Here is a 20,704-nt window from a genome sequence, read left to right on the forward strand (position 1 = left end):
GCAGTATTTGTGGCACGGTGTGAAAGCTGACTTCTTCGGTGCTCAGACTCGGCCTGTAATGGCTCTGTTGGGACAGCGTGAAAGTGCTTCTTCAGCGCTCATTAATGGAGCAAATTGAACAGGTCTCCCGGCCTACCTCTATAATGAGGGCCCCCTCTTCTCTGCCCCCCACTCCCACCATCATCCTGCAGTCTATTGTTCACCTACAGTTAGGGTCAGAGCTGCCGAGCAGTAATTGTATCACTCTGACCCTCTTTTGGTTTTTATTTTGTCACAGGGACCTGCTCTTTATTGGGTGCAGGCCATCCCTCAGGTTGTAAAAGCCACGGTGCCCCTCCTCCAGTACCTAGGGACAGGGGTGCTGCCTGCCTGCCTGCCTGCCTGCCTGCCTGCCAGCGATCAATATGCCACTGTCGTTAACTGGATTTGTTGCTGTGGCGCTTGCTTATGAGGCAGCAATTAGAGTGTGAAGTGGCAAGGCCAGGGTATGAGGCTGTGGCCGAGCGAGGCTCAGCCCTGGGGGGTGGATGGAAATGTCAGGGGCACAAGCCCGGTTTCATTAGGGCCTGAAGAGACTATGATGATCCATACTGTCTGTGTAATTCATTTGGCCGAAGGGGGTTAGAATTATTTGTGGGAGACAGTTAGCAAACACAGAAAGAGGTCACAGGTTAGGAGTGGCTGTGGAAACTTGCTTGCTGTGAAATCCACTTACACCCTGTGGAATCCACTTACATACCTCCATTGTTTTATTACCGGATCAGTGGTCGAGGGGAGCTTAGCCTGAATGATACAGCTGAGCTGCAGCCTCTTGTCATGCAGCAACTCATTTGTCATTTACAAATCAATCAATCCATCAGTTAGGTGTTCAACATACAGTCTGTCCTGAATGTTTTGTGGTTACACATTTTGCCAGTCCTGACTTAAACGTCAGCACCTGCTGCTTGTAGGCCTGTTTTGTGTTTCTGTTAGTGTGTGCGTGAGTTCATACCTAAAAATAATTACAGGCTTGGACGGTCACTTCCAGCGTCATCTGTGTCAGACCATCACTCAGCTCAGATTGGTGACATTGAGACATTTTTGGCGGTTGGGGTGCCTGAGGGCCCCCAAGTGTCTCACCCCAAAAAGGGTCATGGTGTCCCTGATCGAGCATGGGGAAGGGGTGCCCTAATGTGTCATTTGGGACTGACTCTGACCTAAGGCTCTAAATCACTTTCCATTTTGGGGGACAATTAAGTTTGAACCTCTGATGTGCACTGCCCTCAATTGATTTCTGTCGATAGCACTCAGCATGCAGGGGCGGGGCTGTCTGTTTAAGTGGAATACCCCTCAGTTTTAAAGTCGATGTCTTTTATTCAAGGCGGTGGTCATGGCCAGTCCAAAAGGCATTGATAAATGAGAGACTAGACATCTAAAATTCCCATTTGTCAATTCATAACAGTGTATGGTCAAGCTGCTTTGGTAAACTTGCTTGTACTTATGGGATCAAATGAGCTTGCTGCTACAGTGTGACTATTCTTCATTTACAACCACAGCAAGTCATCCTGGGTAGTGTCACAGTGCTTCATGGAGCTCTACATAACACCATCGCACACTAAAGCCTGCAACAAATTTCAGTTTCTGGCAATAGAGGACAACAGATGTTCAAACTGTCCCAGGCCACAGACTTACCAAATCCAAATATTGAAATTAATGTCTCTCCCCTTCCTCACACCTGAGTGGAAGTGAGGAATAAAGCAGACAATTGAAAGGCCGCAAGGGGGTAATATTGTTTTTCTAGTCATGATTACAGCCAGTTTACAGTGTACAGAGGGGACAGGGCGATTGAAAAGGTTTAAGTAGGGATGAGATAAGTGGTGAGAGGAGCAGCTCTGGGCTCTGTTCCAAAAGTGAGTGCATAGTTGAGAGTATAATGGGGTTCATATTTAGAGTTTAATCTTGACTGTGGAAAAAAAAAAAGAAACAGCTTTTTAGCAGATTAAAGCAGAGTTTTATTTGTATAAACTGTTTGTACACATTCATATTCCCAGAAAATGGGGTTTTGTTCCAATAGCTACATTATAATGTTCAGTGTTAAAGTTTACACTCCATCACACTGAGTTCAGAGTGAAACTGTATTAAACATAATGCTGTATTGGATATATCTGATTATTTGTAAGAGAGAGACACATTGTTTGTACATTAGTACATACAAATTGTTGTACAAAGTCTGATGACAGTGCTGTTGAAGGAATCAAAGTGGAGAGTTGGAAAACTTTGCCCCTTTTTTTACTTCCTGATACTTGAATCTATCTAAGATTGCAGCCCAGAATCTTGCTATCATCCAAGTCCTCCATCACAGTCCTCACGGCTGTCCGCTGCAGTCTAAAGTATGTACAGGAGAATTCAATTCAGTTCGAGACTTTTCCATGACTGAGTGAGCTGCTGCTCTGCAAACCACGTATTTTCCATCTGCGATCTATAGAGGGCAGGCAGAAAAGAATGAGCACCTGTAAAAGGCGAAGCTATCCGATATCTAATGTAATGCAGTACAAAAACACGGCTTTTAACACAGAGATACTACCTTTGTGAAACTTGCAGTATAATGTGATTTCCACTGTACATTTGCTAACTGCTGACACAGAAAATAAATCACATGACTTCCAACAATTGAATAGTTTAGCAATCCCTAAATACTGTTTATTGATCGCATGCCACCACTACAGAAGGAGGTTTAATTAAACTCTTATTTCATGCTCACACCCACTCTGCCTCCTCTAACAAAGAATAAGAAATATTTACCGCAGCTAATACGAGGAGATATTCTCAGTGATATTAAACAGGAATATCTGCTACGCATTCAGTAAAAACCCATTTTGGTAACAGAGAAATTCATATTTATAGTATAGGCTACAATAATATACTGTAGAGGACGTGAGAGCAGTAATGCAGATGCAATAAAACACAGTATGTCAACACAACCAGTCATGGATTGTGCATGATATGCTAGCTTGAGGCAAAGTGCTACTACCAGCTGATCTGAAAACCTTTCCAAATCTCATTCTCCTCTCATTAAAAACCCATTTATTTAGTTAAATTTGCCAGTGGAAATAAACTTTAGAATGGGACATATTCAGTGCATATGTCTTTTACAAGGATTAAATCATGTGAGAAACTCACCGGTTAACAGTGTTATATATAATAATGATTAATGATGGTATTTAGAATTAGTTAGATATTTCAATGGGCTGTGCTTCCCTTCTTGTAAAGTTTTATTCTCCTCAACAAGACTTGTAAATTCTTGTGCCATGATTGAGGATGCTCATGCCAAGTCTGGGGGAGACTTGATGGTTCTTTGCAATAATGTTCTTAATGAGGGCGAAGGAAATTACTATGAATAAATGATGCTGATGGCTTAAATAAACCCATTTGTTTGGGTTACTTTGGTGTTTATGAGACCAGCTGTGCCATTTCAGGATTTCCTGTGGGGGTAATGAAAATACATAACTTCCCATTTTAACGCAGACCATTGTATATAGAAGATTGACACAGTCGGTCTCTCATGCCAAATATGAAACCAGTCCTCTCACTCTTTATGGTCTGGTCAGTTGTGCAGGACCAAGGGATTTACAAACCAGAGGCTCAGAGCCTTGCTAATGATGTCTGTAGCTGTGGGTCTGAGGAGGAGGACTGGAGAGAGGAAGGACAATGTCTTAACTGATAATGAGGTTGGAGAGATACTTGAGAAGCTCTTGTCCTCCCTTCCCGTCGTTCCCTCCCGTCTGACTCGTCACAGCTCAAGTATTCACTTCTCACTCATTAGCGGCTGCTGCCCATCGTTCACTGGAGCAAACTGTTTACCCTGCCCTGTCATGACAATGACTAGCACCCTGTTATCAAGGTCTACCCTAGATGGGGGATGACAGCTGAGATGAGTTTCCACAGAGGCAGATTAAGCGGCTGTGTTCAGGAAAAAAGCAGGGCAGCTAATTAGCTACAGTTCTCAGGACCCTGGGAGTGGGCTGTTTTTCACCTAGACAGGGAAATACCATTAATGACAGGAATGTGGTAGAAGGAAAAGGGCTGGAATACCTAATAAGAGTGGGAGGATGACATAAAATGGAAAAATGGAAGGAGGAGACAGATCATCCTTGAAAGTTTGCTTTGGATTCCCAGCAACTGAACTCTTAGTGTACTTTATAAATTCTCTTTTGACATTTGTGAGTTTCTTCGTAGTGTCTTTGAAATAGCCTTTTCAGGGGAAAATAGATGAAACCACTGGCGAGGCTAAATATAAAAGTTCATCTGCTGTAGGAATTTTTGTGTCATTGCATTGATAAGTTGTTGCACAGTATTTTCTTTGCTGCAGCATCATCGTATTTCATTTTGCAGTATGGTTGGCTAAAGAAGAAAATATGAAAATCCCTGAAATCCTTCTCAACTGTCTCTTATTATGAGCTGTGGGATCTTATGTGAACGCACTTTTTTTTCTCCTCTTTTTTTTTTTGAGTTTTGGTTATTTGACAAGTGGGTGGGGCTCAGTTGGAAAAAGGTGATGTCATATATTTGCTCCAATCAGAGTTAAGCAACATTGTGATCAACATGTTAAGTGTTCTGGGGTCATTCCATTATGTTGCCATGAAACTGCACCCACAGAAACTGATAGGCTGTGTTTTATCTAAGGAATGCTTGTTTTCCCGAATTTTGATTGCTGCTTATTTAGTCAACAAGAAACCAAGATTTCAGGGGCTGTAAGGTTTTTATCTAGAAATTAGAAACCCAGAAATTGCCTTGTAGTTGCTGCATGTTCACATAAATTGACAAACAAAATCACACACAGATTGCTAGTTTATTCACTACTTCACACAACATGAACGTGAGAGAGAGAACAAGAAATGACAGAGCTGAACTCAATGTGAAAAGCAAGAATTCCTATACAGTAATCCCCAGTTTTGCAACATTTGATAGGGTGCCTCTATCTCACTTCCTGTGCCTCTCACTTAGCGCAGAGGAAGACGGGGCGATGCATTACATACAGAGTTTATGTCCTGCTGATAGAAGCCTCTCTCCACGTCGAGCTCAGGTGTCATGTCCTCCGTACTTCCTCCGTCTGTCCAGCCTCCTCCTTAAGCCCCTCTGAGGGAGTATCAGAGAGTCCAGAATTTAACGTGTGACACTGACATCCATTAAATGTTTTATTGCTCTGAATGAATCCAGATCTGCTGTGTTACGTCTCCAAAAAACTTGGGTTCTTGTAAATGTCTCCCTGTTCCATGTATCATTTTAAAGCCACAAGCCTAAATAGCAAAAGCAGTCCTCATTTCTGAGACTCCGCCAGCACTCTGGGTGTACGCGTGTTCAGAGACTTTGCTGAGTCCTTACTCAGTAGCCATATAACCTTTTTGTAGCTGCGTGAATATAATTCGCTCCTGAGCGGAGTGATTTGCATTGTTGGACAATGCATCATCGTGAGGGGTTTGTCACTTTTTCAGCGTAATGTGATATTGGGTTGTGTGTATTAAAGAGTGGAGAGGAGGGAAACAGAGATATCTAATAGATCTATGGACTCTGTGTCAAGCTGGAACTGAATCTGTGAAACTTGCTAAGTAAGAAAGTAATATTTCAGCAAATGTTAACGCGCATGTAGTGATGTGTTTATGAGTTATGAGTGTGCTGCACTGTGTGTGTGTGTGTGTGTGTGTGTGTGTGTGTGTGTGTGTTTGTGGCTGTCACTGCTTTGTATAGAAATGATTGTGTCAGGGTGTATGCCTATGTGGGTGTTATTGCCGAGGATAGTGCGCAGCAGAGCACAGCTTAATATCTATGTTTGACATAGAGGCCCATTAATAAGGGCCTGATCCGAGTCCAGTGACAGGACTGCTGACAGAGGAGGATCATGGGGAAGAATCATACCCTGCTGAGGGAGCCTGGGCTGCAGGTAGGCCCATTCTGCCTTCCCCAGGTGTCATTACGGATGCTGGGGAGGGAGCACAGGAGGGAGGGCCGCTACTGACATCTACATTAATCACCCCTCCACACATCTCCCTCCCTCTCCGCACGCAGCCACCCCCCACCTCCAGCTCCTAATCATCCCCACACAGAGACCCAAACCCAGTAAGGGGATACTCAGCCATGAAAGATATCCAGCTAAGAGCTCCCCAAATACCACTCTGATCTGATCATGAGTGATGCTGCTACCTGAACCTCTGACCTGCCTCACAATTAAAAACACTTTCCTCTTTCTCCCCCCGACACGTACATAGAGACAGATGCAGCTCGGCTCAAACTGCACATTCTGTCACTGTCTGCGTTTGATTCACAGTTTGCATTTGAATTGGATCTTAGTTACATGCTATTAAAGTGCAGAAAATGTCTCTGCTGGAATGTGTCTCCAAACCCCCAGAGTGTGTGCTGCTGCTGTTGTACACACTCGTGATTGTCTGGAAGATATCACACTCTCCACTTGGGGACCCCCTATTGATCCTCAGCTGTGCTTTTATCTCCAAAAAAATTACAGCACTCCAGCACTTTATGCTCATGCTGCTTCACTATAAACTGAGGAACTGAATAAAAGATCTGTAATCATTTACATGAAAAATTAGAGGATGCAGTTTTTAAAGTCAGTCTTCGATATCAGTCCTCAGTGAACCGCTGACAGTGTCTCTGTCTTGTTGTAAGCTGTTATTTTGTGTGTTATATATCAATAGAAGAATTTATTTCACAGATTTTTCCACAAAGGTCAGTGGATTTTGGGGATCAGCTTGACTGATTTAAGTCATGTCACTTGAGCAGTGGATGGGGATGGATGTGGGTCACGCCAAACAACCTTCCTAATGAATGGTTCCACCCAGGATCCATCAATGAGCAGATGTTCTGAGGACAATAATGGGAAATTATCTGATTGATTATTAGTTTTGATTCAATTAAAAACACATAATTGCAGAAAAATGTGACAGTAATTGTGGCGTGATTAGTTTAGGTTAAAACAAATGATCCATTTCAGCATCTGGTGGTGGACTCAGATCGTCTTTGCTGAGATAAAAAGGGGTCGTAATTTCCATGTTTTTAATATCCTTGCCTTCGTCTGTGTTGTTGATATAATCGTTCCGAAGCACCACTCTTGCTTTGCTTTCCCCTCAGTGACGTCACACTTATTTATGTGTTTACACCTCATCTGCATGCTCTCCGTTTTTGAAATGAAAGAACTAATCAACCCAGCACACCCTGTTTGTCAGTAATATTACGAATGGCACCCTAATAGAAGATCTGTGATGTTTTTCCAACTGTGGAATGAAGCATAAGCTCATATTATCGTGTCCGTGAGTTATCGGTCCGTGGCTTAACCATCTCATTTTTATGTAACATGCCTTGCCCTGAGTAAACACAGCCTCCAGTTTAATTAAAATAAATCCACTTTCAGCTGATATTTGGAAACCGGCAGAATATCACTGCCTCCACTACAGATACAGTGATTGAAAGGGGGAAATAAAAGGCTGAGCTTGAGGAAGAATTATGCTCTACTTACTTTTCCATCAATGGAGCCATACACTCCATTGTTTATGTTTGAAGTGTGTGTTTCTTCTTAGTAAATTACCTTTATCCAATTCCCTTTTTTCTCTCTTTTATTTGCCTTGAACCCTCAGCAACACTGATGACACAATAAATTTCTATTTCACTGTGTGTGTGTGTGTGTGTGTGTGTGTGTGTGTGTGTGTGTGTGTGTGTGTGTGTGTGTGTGTGTGTGTGTGTGTGTGGTGTTGCACGCCTCTGGTGGAATCTAGGACACTATGGAGGCACTGAGAAGACAGCATTTGCATGCAGCTCACAAACATATTAAAATATGAAGACAAATCACTGTGTCTGGCCAGCTGACAGCGCCGCCTGCAATGGGAGCAAGCTCGCAAACTTACAACATGTCGCAGTTCCCAGTAAGGACTTTATTGGGCAAGCTTGAACATGAGGCAAACAAACAGGGGGGGGGAGAAAAGCATGAACAGTCAAAGCTATTATTAAAGGCAATAGAAGTGGTTCCCTTTGCCAAAGCCATCCTGTCATGGTGTTAGCCTCTATAGTTTTTTTTTTTTTTTATTGGGAGAGTATGGTTTTCACAGACACCTTCAGGGCACATACTGTGAGTTCTGATGGCTTTGTTCTATGGCTGACTTTGATGCCAGTCGTAAAGTGGGAGATCCAAGCCTTTGGTTATGTTCCTTCTAGTTGCTCTTCAGGTAAAAACAAAGGGGGCAACCTGTTAGATTGATCTTACATCTCTTCATGTTTGTGGCCATGCTTTATTTTTCTTATATTTCTAAATGTGTTCATTTAATGTTGCAAACAGCTACAGTATTTACATTCTGGCAGTTATATGAGTGAAATAGTGAAGCAGTTTCCATTTGGTGTGCTCTGTGGGGAAAGAAAAAGACAATAGTGGCTTCTTCTTCCTATTTTTATTTTTCTTATTATTATTTCATTTACCTTGAAGCGATGCTGTAATTAAGCTTTATGTAGTTCCAAAACATACCAATTATTTAATTTTTAATTACTTTGTGCTGAATGAGCTCTTCTGATGTGGTATTTATCAAATCTGCTTCATTCTCTTGCTGAAAGTAACACAAAAATGCCTGTGATGCCACAGTTATCTTTTATCAATCACGTTGCTTTATTAAAATATTCCTGCTGGCGCTGCATATGCTGTCTCCTGCTTTTACACCACTTGATAGCGCAGTATTAAAAGGCCTTGTGACAAGACGATTGCTATAACTGACACCAGTAGGGGGAGCTCACAGCTCATAGCTCACTCTATAATAAACTGGTGAGGCAACATGAAGAAGGTTGCTGGGCAGGCGTGCAGACCACATTTCAGAGCCCCCCTCCCTTCCATTTCTGAACCTCAGCATGTCTTTGGTCCTGACTGCTGTGTTCAATCACATTACCTAAATTTGTTCTTAAAAATTGGATTTTTGTGATTTTCTTGTGTACTGTCTTTGTCTACAGCCTTTGCCCTGAAAAACACACACATGTATGCAACATTGGTATGCAGAGAGGCTGCCTCTCCCCTCATCTTGGCGCAGGGGCTCGGTCAATCAGTCATTGATTTCTGACAGAGATCATATTTACAATTCCGCTTCAATATCTCAATACATTAACATTACCGTGCTGTTCAGCATCTTCTTTCCTAGCTGCATACATACAAATGTGCAGCCTATTGATTAGTAATTTTACCATAACCTGAGATTGTGAACTATGATTTCTAATCAAATCATCTGCCTTATTCTCTTTTTCCAAACGATTTTTCCATATGTGATTCTATGATATCTGTTGGCTTTTCCCCCACAATTCCCCACTAATGTTGTCGTAAATAAGTGGGTTCAAACAATCCAGATATTTTCAAATAAGATTTATTCTCCAATATCATCAGTATAGTGCTCACATTTATGTGAAGTACACAGAGTTTATGTGGGTTTATCCTCCACTCCAGTACATCTGTTTAAGATGAGGATCTTACCTGTAAGACGGCTCGCTCGCCTATAGTCTTCATTTCTTCCTAACTACAGACGGATTTGGAGTGAGATCCAAGCCCTCCTAGACTTTTCCTTCCCCTCAGTCTACTTCTCTCTACCCTTATCGCTGCTGTCTTCCCCCACCGGTCCGTGTTTGGTGCAAGTGTGTCAAGCTTCAGAGTGGTGGGCTGCGGGGCTGTGCCGGGTGCGCGTCGACCGTGCGCTCCTAGCGGCAGCGCTGTAGAGACCGAACAGCAGAGACAGAGAAGAGGATGTTCAAGTGACTTGTAGAATGACTGTACATTTACTGCGCTTTATCCCATGCAAAGCACATGGGTCTTTTGGGAGCAGCTTCCCGTTTGTTGGCCTAGTAACACAACTTTTTGGGAATGCGCCGAGAGCTGAAGGCTGGTTTCCAGTCAGTGTCAGCCGAGCCATGTGTTGAACTGTGGAGACATCGCTGAAGATTTGAGAGGTGCCAGAGACGCGTCCTAAGGAAGCGAGGACCTGCGGAGAAGTGCACTGCCAACGTTTGTTTGCCACTGTGGACTTCTTACCTCGCAGGCTCTGTGGGCTTCAGCTTGTAGATCATCTTGGAGAATTAGCAGAAATTGCGGATGAACTCGCGGGGCAGGCTGGGGTGATACTCAAAGACCGAGAGTTTGGTTTCAAGGTTTGGTGGATATGAACACCCCGAACAGCTCCCGGTGACCTACTGTGAAATGGATCCTCTTCATTTCTGGACATTGAAACTGGCTTTTGTCAGTAACTAGGACCTCTCCATAAGTCCCAAAAAACACGGAGTAGCTTTGCGTGTCATTTTGGACATATTTTTCTGCAGTGAATTCGAGGATTTGCGCGCCCGCCGTGGATGTTTAATATGCTAGTATGGGTCCGCTAGCGTTCATCCTTGTTGGTGGATTACTGTATTTTCAAGTTGATGGTAAGTTGCCTTGCGTGTGTCGTTGTGCTAAAAAGAAGCTTTTTATATCAGTTCAAATAGTTCTGTTTTGCACAGACTTCGCCAGACACTGCCCTTGGTACCCAACTTGTCATTTTAAACCAGTTTTGATTTGTAAACAGTATTATAAACGTATGTTGTTGGACTTGTTTTGCAGGAAAAAATAACATTTCATTACTTCATTGACTTTTGATTACTGAAGACAGTTCGATGAACGTTGTTCATCTTGTGGTGTTGTAATTTAAATCAGTTTCTAATCATGGCAGCGATTATTTTAAATGATATGTGAATATATATTTGTTCTTTTAACACAGCACACATGGAAGTAAAAGCCTGCGTGAGCAAGCAGCTGAATTCAACAGATAACCCCAGTGCAGCTAATATTTGCCTTTCAGGAGGTTAAAATTAGGGCAGAGATGAGTTGATTTTCTTTCTTTCTTACTGTGCAACAGATAGAAGGAGCAGCGTTCAGCCTGTGTTTCAAGTTGTAAATATGATTGACAGATAATCATTTATTGTGACAGTAAGGACCAGTTAGAAAATGGGTTTCCAGTGCTTATTTTTCCTCTTCCAGTCAGTGTAAAGCAAAAAACTCCGAGCATGAATGATTCTCAGGCTCTGCTACAGTGGCTACAGGTTATCTTTCAAATGCAAATGTGGACAGCATTTTGTTCAAGGTTTCTTTTTTATTTATTTATTAATGGCAAACAAATCCCAAATATTTGTGTGTATTCAGACGGCACAAATTAAAGACAAAGTAGTCTAACACAACAGAAAGTTCAGTCCTGTGGATGGGAGGGTCACTGGCTTGCAGGTGTTTGGCAAAAGTGCTGTGAACGCCCTGTCTCTGCACTGTAGTAGATGATACTGCTGTGGTCTTTTCGCTTTCGGATTTCAGTGCTGCAATTGTGTGGTGTAAGCCGGCTTAAATCCAAGATGGGACAGTGCCCCGCTTTATTATTCCCATTTGTTTGATTAAACTTTAATAATGATGCAAATGAGATTGGTACTGTTTAATTTCTGCAGCCAAAAGCCTCGGTCCTCTCCGTCCAGTCTGCTGCTGAGTGCTAAATCAGCATGTTTTTTTTTAGTGATTTTACAAGGCTTCATGGGATTCTGAGCCACTGACCTACAGGAGGACTGGTTTCACAGAGGAATTAAAACAGCTTCAACGGCAGACTTAATGTGATGACTCACATCAATCATCAAAATCGGAGAGTAGGAGGGCGTAGATGACAGAAATCGTGATTTTGTCCAACCTGTGACTGGTGGAATGATGACAGGGATCGAGATGTATTGCTTCTAAAATGCATGAAATCTTTGTGTGATTGAATTTTTAGTGCTATTTTTGAATTGGACACACCTTTTCACCTTTGTCTCTCTCTCACACGCACACACACGCACACACCTGCACAAAGAGGGCCTCATAATCATAGAATGAGGAAATAATTTTTCTGACCAGTCACACACACACACGCACACACCGAGACATTATATCAGCACCACGATGTGAGCGATGATTCACACGTGTTTGCTCTGTATTGTTTGTACAACTTAGCAGAATGTAAGGCTGAGTTTTTGTTGTCACTGAATGCAAGAGCCTGCAAGGCCCCATTTTTCTTTTCTTTCACCTGTCAACTCCCGCTTTTGTTCTTCACAGCTGCGAGTTTAGGGTCTGAAACAGTCCTCATGCCTTCTGCAGTTAGCAAATCAAGTCCCTTTTCTGCTGGGATTTGAATATTTTCCTTTTACCTTTTTTTGGTGTCTTTCACTGTGTTCAGCCAAACCCACTGGTTGCTAAGCAGTGGCTGATGGCATTGCTGGCTGTCCAGAGGGAGAGGGTGCACAACTCCCAGGGAGCACTGGATCTTCCCAATCATTTGCTTGTCACCCTCCACCCCCCCTCCTCTTTGCCTCCACCTCCATCCCTGCAGAGCCCACCCATCACCCAGCCCTTTTCAGAGGTAATCTGAGGGTCCTTGGAGAGGGAGGAGCTTCCTCTAAGAGTCCACTTAGGCAGACAAAAAGGTCTGGAGTTGTATTCACTGGGCAGCATTGCCAACAAAGCCAAGCCTTGTGAATGGCGTCAGTCACTGTTTAGTGTGGTGTGATTAATACTGCTAGTGTGTAGGAGAGGGGAGAAAAGGTGAGATGGAAAGAGAGTCGGGGGAGAAGCTTAGTGTGTGTTGGGTGTTGTTGCCAGGGTTGGAGGAGAGGGGATTGTTCTGAGACCTGAGAGAGGACTGCAAGAATCTGATTGATTGCATTAGAAGACATTTCCAGGAATACACCAGTCAGCAGCTGCATGGTTATCTCTTAAACTGCTCCGTGCTGCTTTTGAAGCTGGATTAGAACATACTTTGCATAGTGGACATGCACTCCTGACCCTGTGCTATTCTGAGAGCTCCTGCATGCTTGTGTCTGATGTAGGAGCTGGTGACATCACATCCATCCTGGGTGACACACTGGGAGGTGCTGAAATATGGTCCAACTTGAATCTGTCTTAGAGGCCAAGGAGACGGTCGCTTGGGGTCTTCGGTGGTGTAGACAGTGTGCAGCTCTCTATCTGCCGGCAGGGTTGTGGTTTCATCAATGCTGAGCCAAGAGAAACTCAAACCCGGAAAGTGGTTGTGTATGTGTTGGGAGAAAGGAGGAGGGGAGGGGGAGGTGGAATGACTGTAATCAAATGTAAAAATTGAGAGAAGAGTTGTTTAACAACACAATCTTTTAAAGGAAAATGGTGAGATGAGGCTTTATTACCAAAGCACCCGGAGACTAACAGCTCTGTTGATGGTCATGATTGAATGAGAGAGGTTTAAAGTACTGCCCTATAATGGAAAGTAAGCCCAGATTAAAATAGTCTAGGTGAATGATGAGCCAGGCTGAGGTCATTGTGTAAGAGCCATTGTGATGTCTCGCCCCAAATGTGATTGTTCTGCTTGAGTTGGCAGCGTTTAGGCAACGTTATTGTAATTGCGGTTCATTTGCTGGAATGGGGCTGCTGTAATGATGAACCCTCATCTGAGATCTACAGGAAGCTATCTCTACTGTCTCCCACGGTCTCATCACTGTCAAGGCAGCGAATTGCCTCTGCATCAAAGAGCGCTGCTGTTTATTCTGTGATTAACATCAAAAATGAGTGCAGAATAAAGACAAAGGTAGTGATGATAAGAGGAAGTGAGTGAACAGGGAACAAAGAATGAGGTGAACACTTGTCCAATGAAAATCAGCTTACAGGCCCTTGTGCGTGTGCGTGTGTGTGTGAGTAATAAGTGTTACTTGACCAGTGATGAAGGCCTGTCAACTCATATGATATTTTAACAGCCAAGTCTGGCTTCTCTGTGGATCACATTTCAGCAGCCATCAACTCCACAAGCTCAGGATAGAAGAGAACAGACTCTGAGCTCTGCATACTTCTGTTAAGTCCAAAGTACTGATCTGTGATCACTCAAAAATAAAAGGATTCACAGCTGTTTTACATTCTGGGATCATACTGGTTAATGCCTCTACATTTTCATAGTGCAGAAGTGGGAGAGAAAATGTCAGCGCCAGGCAATGCACATGGCTGCTTTTGCTGTAAAACCAGCAGAATTCAGGGGAGGTAATACCACTTTTCCCTGGTTTACCTCTGCTTTATTAAGTCCCAGCCAAGCATGCTGCTGACATTTACAGAGCAGAAAAAGCCCTAATGCCTTGATGCTTTCGCCTAAAGAAACAAAGACAAAAATAAGGATGAGAGATTACAACAGGAGGAGACACAGGTTGAGCATTAACAGGTAGGCGGCAGTAAAGGATAAGTATCTGTCTTCATAGATTTATATTTCCAAACTTCCCCGCACCCGTCTCGTTCACTCATCTCTCACTCACACACACGCTAACTATCCATCGCTGCCGTTGTCCATGAGGGTGGAATTCAAACATTGAGTGGGCTGTTGTACACCTGCGGTGGCAGTATAGTGGGTGTGTGTGTAGAGGCAGGGATTGGGGAGGAGTGATGTGATGAATTGAGCATGCTGACTATAAGGATAAGCAAGCAGCCAGGGCCTTCACCTGTCTCACACACCTGTACTTACAGAATACACACCTGTGCTTTCCCTTCTGGGCCCCTAGACACAGATATAATCCTTGCTCTATTCCCTCACTGCCTGTGTTTGCCAACAGCCGATTAAAGGTTTTAGGCAGGCCAACAGACAGAAAACGTTAATCTAATTACTGTTATATAATCCCTGATGATTAGATGATAGGGAATGAACCTTTATTGATCAATGGTAAATACCCAGCCAGCAGTTACAATTCAAACTGCTTCTGTGTAGGAGTGTGGATCTGATGAGTATTCTTATCTCTGCAAAACTTGATTATCTTAAGAGCATGCCAAAATGCAGTGAGAAGAGAGTGCAGCACAAGCCTGTGATGCCTTAAACTTGCCGGAAGAGACAGAATGTTGTTGCCTTATCAGTGTTTTTATGTCACATGCTACGCTGAAATGACGTGTTTGGGGAAGCATCTAATTACTCTGTATCCCATTGTCCTCACTCTGCCCTCTGGTTGGCTGTCTCGCAGCAACCTTCAGATAAAAGGGAGGGATGTCAAGGTTGAAGGACTCACAGAAGTACATAACAACTGTATAACTACACATGCTCACGAGTGTGAGCCCATGTGCACACTGTAAACACACAGAGAAAAGCACAAATGCATTCTGTGGTTGCTTTGCAAGAGGAACCAGTAAGGAGACAGGACATACATTGTGTTGTATGTACCTGTTAATGGTGTGTTTCTGGCCATGATCATATTCCTTCTTTTTTGCATTTGCAGTCAATAACAGGCTGCCTTGTTCTTCATTGCCAAGAGTTTGTGTGATGGTTGTACCTGAGCTGAATGTGTCTCACCAGTGAGGTCAGGCCTGGTGATAAAAATGCATGAGCTGTCTCTCAGTGTGAGATGTGTGAAGATAGACAGCTAGAGCATGACACTCAAGCACACATCTGTCACACACAGCAGTTGTCCAGCGCAGCTGTAGTGCTGCTCAGAATGGTGGAGCCAGTGAATAAGTGTCTTGTTCCACCATCTTCATCACCAGCCATGGATCACCCAGCCATGACAGCTTGGTACCTTTTCTGCCCTGCAACTAACTGGAGAATCTCACCGTATCAGAGTACATAGACTCCTCACGATGCACCATGACTTACCAAACCAGTGTTTTAGTGTGAAAACTATAGTGACCCGGAGATCATCAGAAGAGGCTGACATCTTGTGAACAGACTGATGTCTCCTTGCATGTCGATGAGGCCATCTCAGCATTTTCAGTACTGTCAAGTTGGCTCCCCAGCCCAATATATGAGCACTGATGTGCTCATATTGCTGGGGCTTTTTATGAATTACAAAAACTGTGTGATGATTTTGCCTTATTTGGTTACATAGTGTTTCCTGACATCTATTTCTAAATAACCCTGTTGTGTAATCAGTCTGTCTACGTGCTAAAATGTGCTGTAATATGCTAAATTATGTTAACAGTTCAATTGCAAATAATGACTGTCAGGCCAAGCAGCCTGATTTCACAGCATTCTCATTATAAGATGGAAGATGATCACATTAATACGTACATAATAATTTGATAAGTAGTACGACTTGTATGTCAGTGCTGTGGAAATCAGTTCCTGTTGTGTGCCTGCTGCACACACATGGCACCACACTGCTTTGTAAGCTGATCCACCATGACCAGGCGTGAGTTGATTTACTGTATATAATGGCTCCTGGTGAGACTGGCTTTGTGGCTGAAGTCTCAGTGTGGAACACGGCACAAGCCAAGTGTCACAACCATTGCGGCGGATAGGAAGAAAGCCTTAATCGCATCCTTGAACGTTTGAACTCTCCTGTTTCACTTCCAGGATGGTGATGATTTTTCTGGAGAGCTGCTCACAGACATTTGTCATGTAGAGCCCCGGTAACACCCAGCCAGTGGTAGAATTATGAAATGTAGTGAGTGCATGTGTGTGAATGTGTTTGTGAGCACCATTAATAACCATCACAGCCCATTGTTTTTTGTGTTAACCTGAATTTATGGGGCTGAGTAAATTGAATAAGTCCTTCATCCACTTACTGCTTGCACCCTTGACCCTGTCACCCTAAGCCAGACCAGATGAAGTGTCCCATGGAATAGAAATTTCATAAATCTTGACTTGGTATGCTGTACCTTAAAAAAAACCAAACACAAACAGTGAGCTATGAGGGCCATTTGATTACCTCGCTCTGCTCTCTGAATCCATCACTTGAATGGTGTGTGGTTACAGCTCTTATTCCTCATGTTCTCATGCAGGGCTAAAGACCAGTGAGTGGCTGGAGGTGGTGACTGCCCTCATTGACATGCAGGGACACTGCAATGTGTTCACAACAGGTCAGCACCCATGGTGCACCTCCAATTATCCACTCATCTCTCAATACAGTGTATTGTGGACACCTGAAGGCCTCGTCCTCCACCCTCCCCTCCCCTTTGCCTTCATTTCTAAAGCAATAAAGCGCTTATTTATTTTGCCCTATTCAATGTGCTGAGCCAGCTCAGCAATGCAGGTAAAGAGATTACAATGCTTGAGGGAGAATCAATTGATGCCGTTCATTTCATTGCACTTCCCTCAGTAGGAACTGTTTAGAGTAGCACAGGCTTGAAGGAAGTGAACTGTTGTGAAAGTAAAATTTTGTGCCCAGCTCACAGACACACATAGACACAGATATGTATTTGGAGAACACCAACATAACAAATTGCTGCTTGTTTATCTGATTTTATAGCACATTTACAGTGATTAAAGTGATCATAGAAAAGTGTGCTCCACTGCCATGTTTTTCTATTGATGACCACTGCTGGACTGGAGCAAATGGACATTAACTTAAGTCAAGGGCTCCTCTGCAGTAGTCTACGAGGAAGGGGAGACTATTCATCATTCAATTCACCTCTTTAATTTTTACTTCTTGTTCTGGGATTTGAATCATTGATTTTCCACACACACGAACACATCTTCAATAGCAAGGTTACTGCCATAGTCCAAAGCAGAGGCAGGTAAGAACAGGCTGCTCAGAGGGATGTGCAGGAAAAGAGAGACAGCTGAAGAAGGTGGGGAGGTGCAGCGAGCGACATGCTTGAATGGCCCTTTATTGGAAATCATTTAATCTGCATCACACAGTTTAGTGTCTCTACCAGTGGCCTTACAGTCCCACAGAGCTAGAGCTGTACTCCTTACACTAATCATACCATATAAAGAGAGCAAGCAGCACCCTTATCAACACATTGCACTTCACCAAAGAGGTCTAAACTGTCCCTATGTCTCACTCATTTCTCTCCTCTACTCTCTTCTTTCAAGTCTCAGCTCTTCTGAGGCATCTTGTCTGCTGAAACATCAGCCTTTCTGTTCATGGCTACTAATGGTATAATGACGAGTGAGGATGAGAGTCGTTTAGAGAGAAAAACAAGGGTGAAACTGCTTGAAATGCAAGCTATGTGAATCGGCCCTTTGCAGCAAAATCAGATATTCTATTTCCCACAGCAATCTATTTATATATTCCAACTGCATGGGGGAGAGAGGGCAAATACACAGATGCAGAGTCAATATGACCCCAACACACCACTGCCCGAAATACACTCAGAGTGGAATTCTATCTGATATTTGTTGGGAGGCCAGCATGGATGCAGTGAGATGTTGAGAGAAGCTCCTAGAATTACCCTTGTGTTTGCTTTCAGAGTATAGATTGTAGCTTGAGAGAGGAGGAGGAGGGGGACAGTAGAGTAGCAGAGCACTGAGGTGGAACAGAGCCCATCATGCGAGCTTGCTACCTAGCTAGCTCCAAATCCCCTCTCTTGCAACAGAAGATGAAACAAAATAATCTGCTCGCCACCTGTGAACACCCTTTATTTCACTTTCTCTGTCTTCACTTTGAGGACTTTGCTGGCTGGCTATATGCGGTGGGCTGAGATGGATTCCCGGTTGTCTTCGGCGACACCTCACTGAGATGAGCTATATGTCTGGCGTTGCGTTATAGTGTGGCTCATGTGCTGTGACGCCACTGACAGCCCACCGTAAAGAAGATGAATCTTGGGTGCAGAACGGGCCGCTTGCAAGTGTCACGGCAGGCCAGTGCAGAGGCGAGGGCGACCAGTAACATCATTCTGTCGCCACCCCCGGTTCCCCCCCGCTGCTGTCTCACATTTCCCTTTTGATGACATGACGGATATGACTGTGTCACCCTTGCAGCGAGGGGAGGATGTAACAGGACAGGGAGCAAGTGAAGGAGACAGAGAGATATTGGGGAGGGGGAGGCAGAGATATATAGAGAGCAGGAGATGGAGTGGGAGGTTGAGGGGAGGTAGAGAGAGCCAGGAGAAGAGGGAAGCAAAGGGGAGAATATATTTCAGAATGGACAACAAGGATCTAATGCATAATTCATTCCTTCTGAAATTTCTTTCAGGCTCTCATTTTTCTTTTTTGTTTTGTTTTTGGTACAGTTTTATATTCTCCCAGCTCGCCGGGTTTCAGCACTTTCTGCCTGAAATGCCGCTGCCACTGCAGTATCCACATCACAGTGTTGCTGCGTCTTGGCCCGGACCCTTGGTTTTCATGTTTGATGTTTTATGGAGCCTCAGCGACTGGAACTTTTTTCGCCGTGGTCTGAGGTTGCCGTTGGTTACCTGTGATCAGCGCACATGTCTGTTGGCAGAATAACTAATATCTCTTTGGGGAGCCCTTCCTTTTATGCTCTGGCTGAGACTGGTGTGGGTATTGATTTGGTTGGTGGGCTAGAATTTCTCCTGGGAGCTAATAAAAATAATTACAGAAAGATCATCAAAGGCCTGACCTTCTGTTGCACACATGAATAAATATGTGACAAAGATAATAGAAAAGACGCCTTCTATGTGTGTGGTCAGTGGGATATGAGGTGGAGGAAGCTGTTATCATAGTTCAAGTGGTGTTTTTATCTTGGATTTCACCAAGTTTGACCTATTTTTGTTTAACTGTTAAACTTTTATATGTCTCTCGTTATTTGTCAGTGATAAATGTGAAGTGTGATATCTGGGAGATAGAAAAAAACACTACAGAGTGAGATAGCATGCTGCAGAACTACACTTTTCTTGGATAGCAGTGTTGGAAAATTGCATCCGATTTCAGTGAAGCTGACATAAGCAGACTGAAAGAAAAGGCAGAAAAGAATCAGCTTCTGGTTCAGTAATCCCTCTCTGATTTCATTCTCTGCCTGTGCGCTTGTTTGTTTGTTCTCTGGTTCCTGCTTTCCTTCAGGAGTGGATGACTGCGCAGCAGTGCTGAAAAGTAATGGTGGTGTTATTGCAGACAGGGGGAAACACAGCATTTTGATTGGAGCGTGTGCCCTGAGACCCAGTGAAGTGCACTCGCCTCAGATCAGAGAGCACTTGATTGCACAGCACCAATGATCGCATTAAAAGGGCAACAGAAAGCCCATTTACTGCAAAGAGAGTGAGAAAGGGGGCCCAATAGGAAGCTGAAAATTGACTTTCACTTCTTCAGGAGCTTGGTCTGATGGCCGGGCCGTGGGGATTTACTGTACATGACTCTTTTTATTTGATCTTTTTGGGCAGCTTCTCCAGGACATGGGAGCCACATGAGGCCACAGTAAAACTCTCTCTCACACACAAATGAATGTACAAACATTTTAGTTTGTGCTTTTGAAAGTGAAACTTGCCCAACAACAGGCTGGGTGTCCATGTTGAGGTTAGCCAGCATTGAGATTGATGTGCCTCTTTTAAAACACATTCCATGGCATATGGATGTGCCTTTAACCTTCTCTACCTGTACACCTGACTACCTCCACTCAGGAAGGACACTGACCAGTCACGTCTGGCCCTCTGTGCACCCGGCTCAGCTTTTTCTGGCAGTGAAAGGACAATTGTAGAGGCATCTGCTGTGTTCATTTCCACCGGAAAAGGGAGAGCAGATGGAGACTCAAGGTTTAAGTGATTAGACGGCAGTAGATTGGAATACAAATTGGATTTAAAGAAATTAGACTGATATAAATCGAATGGAGTCGCCCCAGTTTAGTGCTGTGCATGCGCATTGGCCTTAGTGAAAAGCCACCGCAGGGTCTGTGGATTATGAGCGAAACAGATGCTCCAATGAGATAAGAATAAATGTGCATTTGACACTCCATCTGAGGGAGATGGGGGTCTCCATGTCCGTCCTTTATCTTCCCCACCATTTATCAATGTCACAGTGTTAATTACTGCTTCATTTATTTAGTCACTTACTGC

At 43.7% G+C, this 20,704-nt stretch overlaps 1 protein-coding gene across 9 annotated transcripts in view; it reads left to right on the forward strand.

Moving 5' to 3' along the window:
• The window catches only part of robo2 (roundabout, axon guidance receptor, homolog 2 (Drosophila)), a 250,140-nt gene that overhangs the window by 86,084 nt on the left and 143,352 nt on the right, over positions 1-20,704 (forward strand). Inside the window, exon 1 of one of the 9 annotated variants that reach the window (XM_076734803.1) lies at positions 9,694-10,422. The exons of 7 other annotated variants lie outside the window; for them this stretch is intronic. In XM_076734803.1, coding sequence (XP_076590918.1) covers positions 10,368-10,422 — 55 coding nt within the window. In that variant the 5' untranslated portion in view covers positions 9,694-10,367. Of the gene's footprint in view, positions 1-9,693; positions 10,423-20,704 lie in introns of those variants that run through there. One more of the 9 variants, XM_076734802.1, reaches the window with a different exon arrangement.

The sequence above is a fragment of the Chaetodon auriga genome, chromosome 7 (genome assembly GCF_051107435.1).
Source record: "Chaetodon auriga isolate fChaAug3 chromosome 7, fChaAug3.hap1, whole genome shotgun sequence".
NCBI classification, from domain to species: Eukaryota; Metazoa; Chordata; class Actinopteri; order Chaetodontiformes; family Chaetodontidae; genus Chaetodon; species Chaetodon auriga.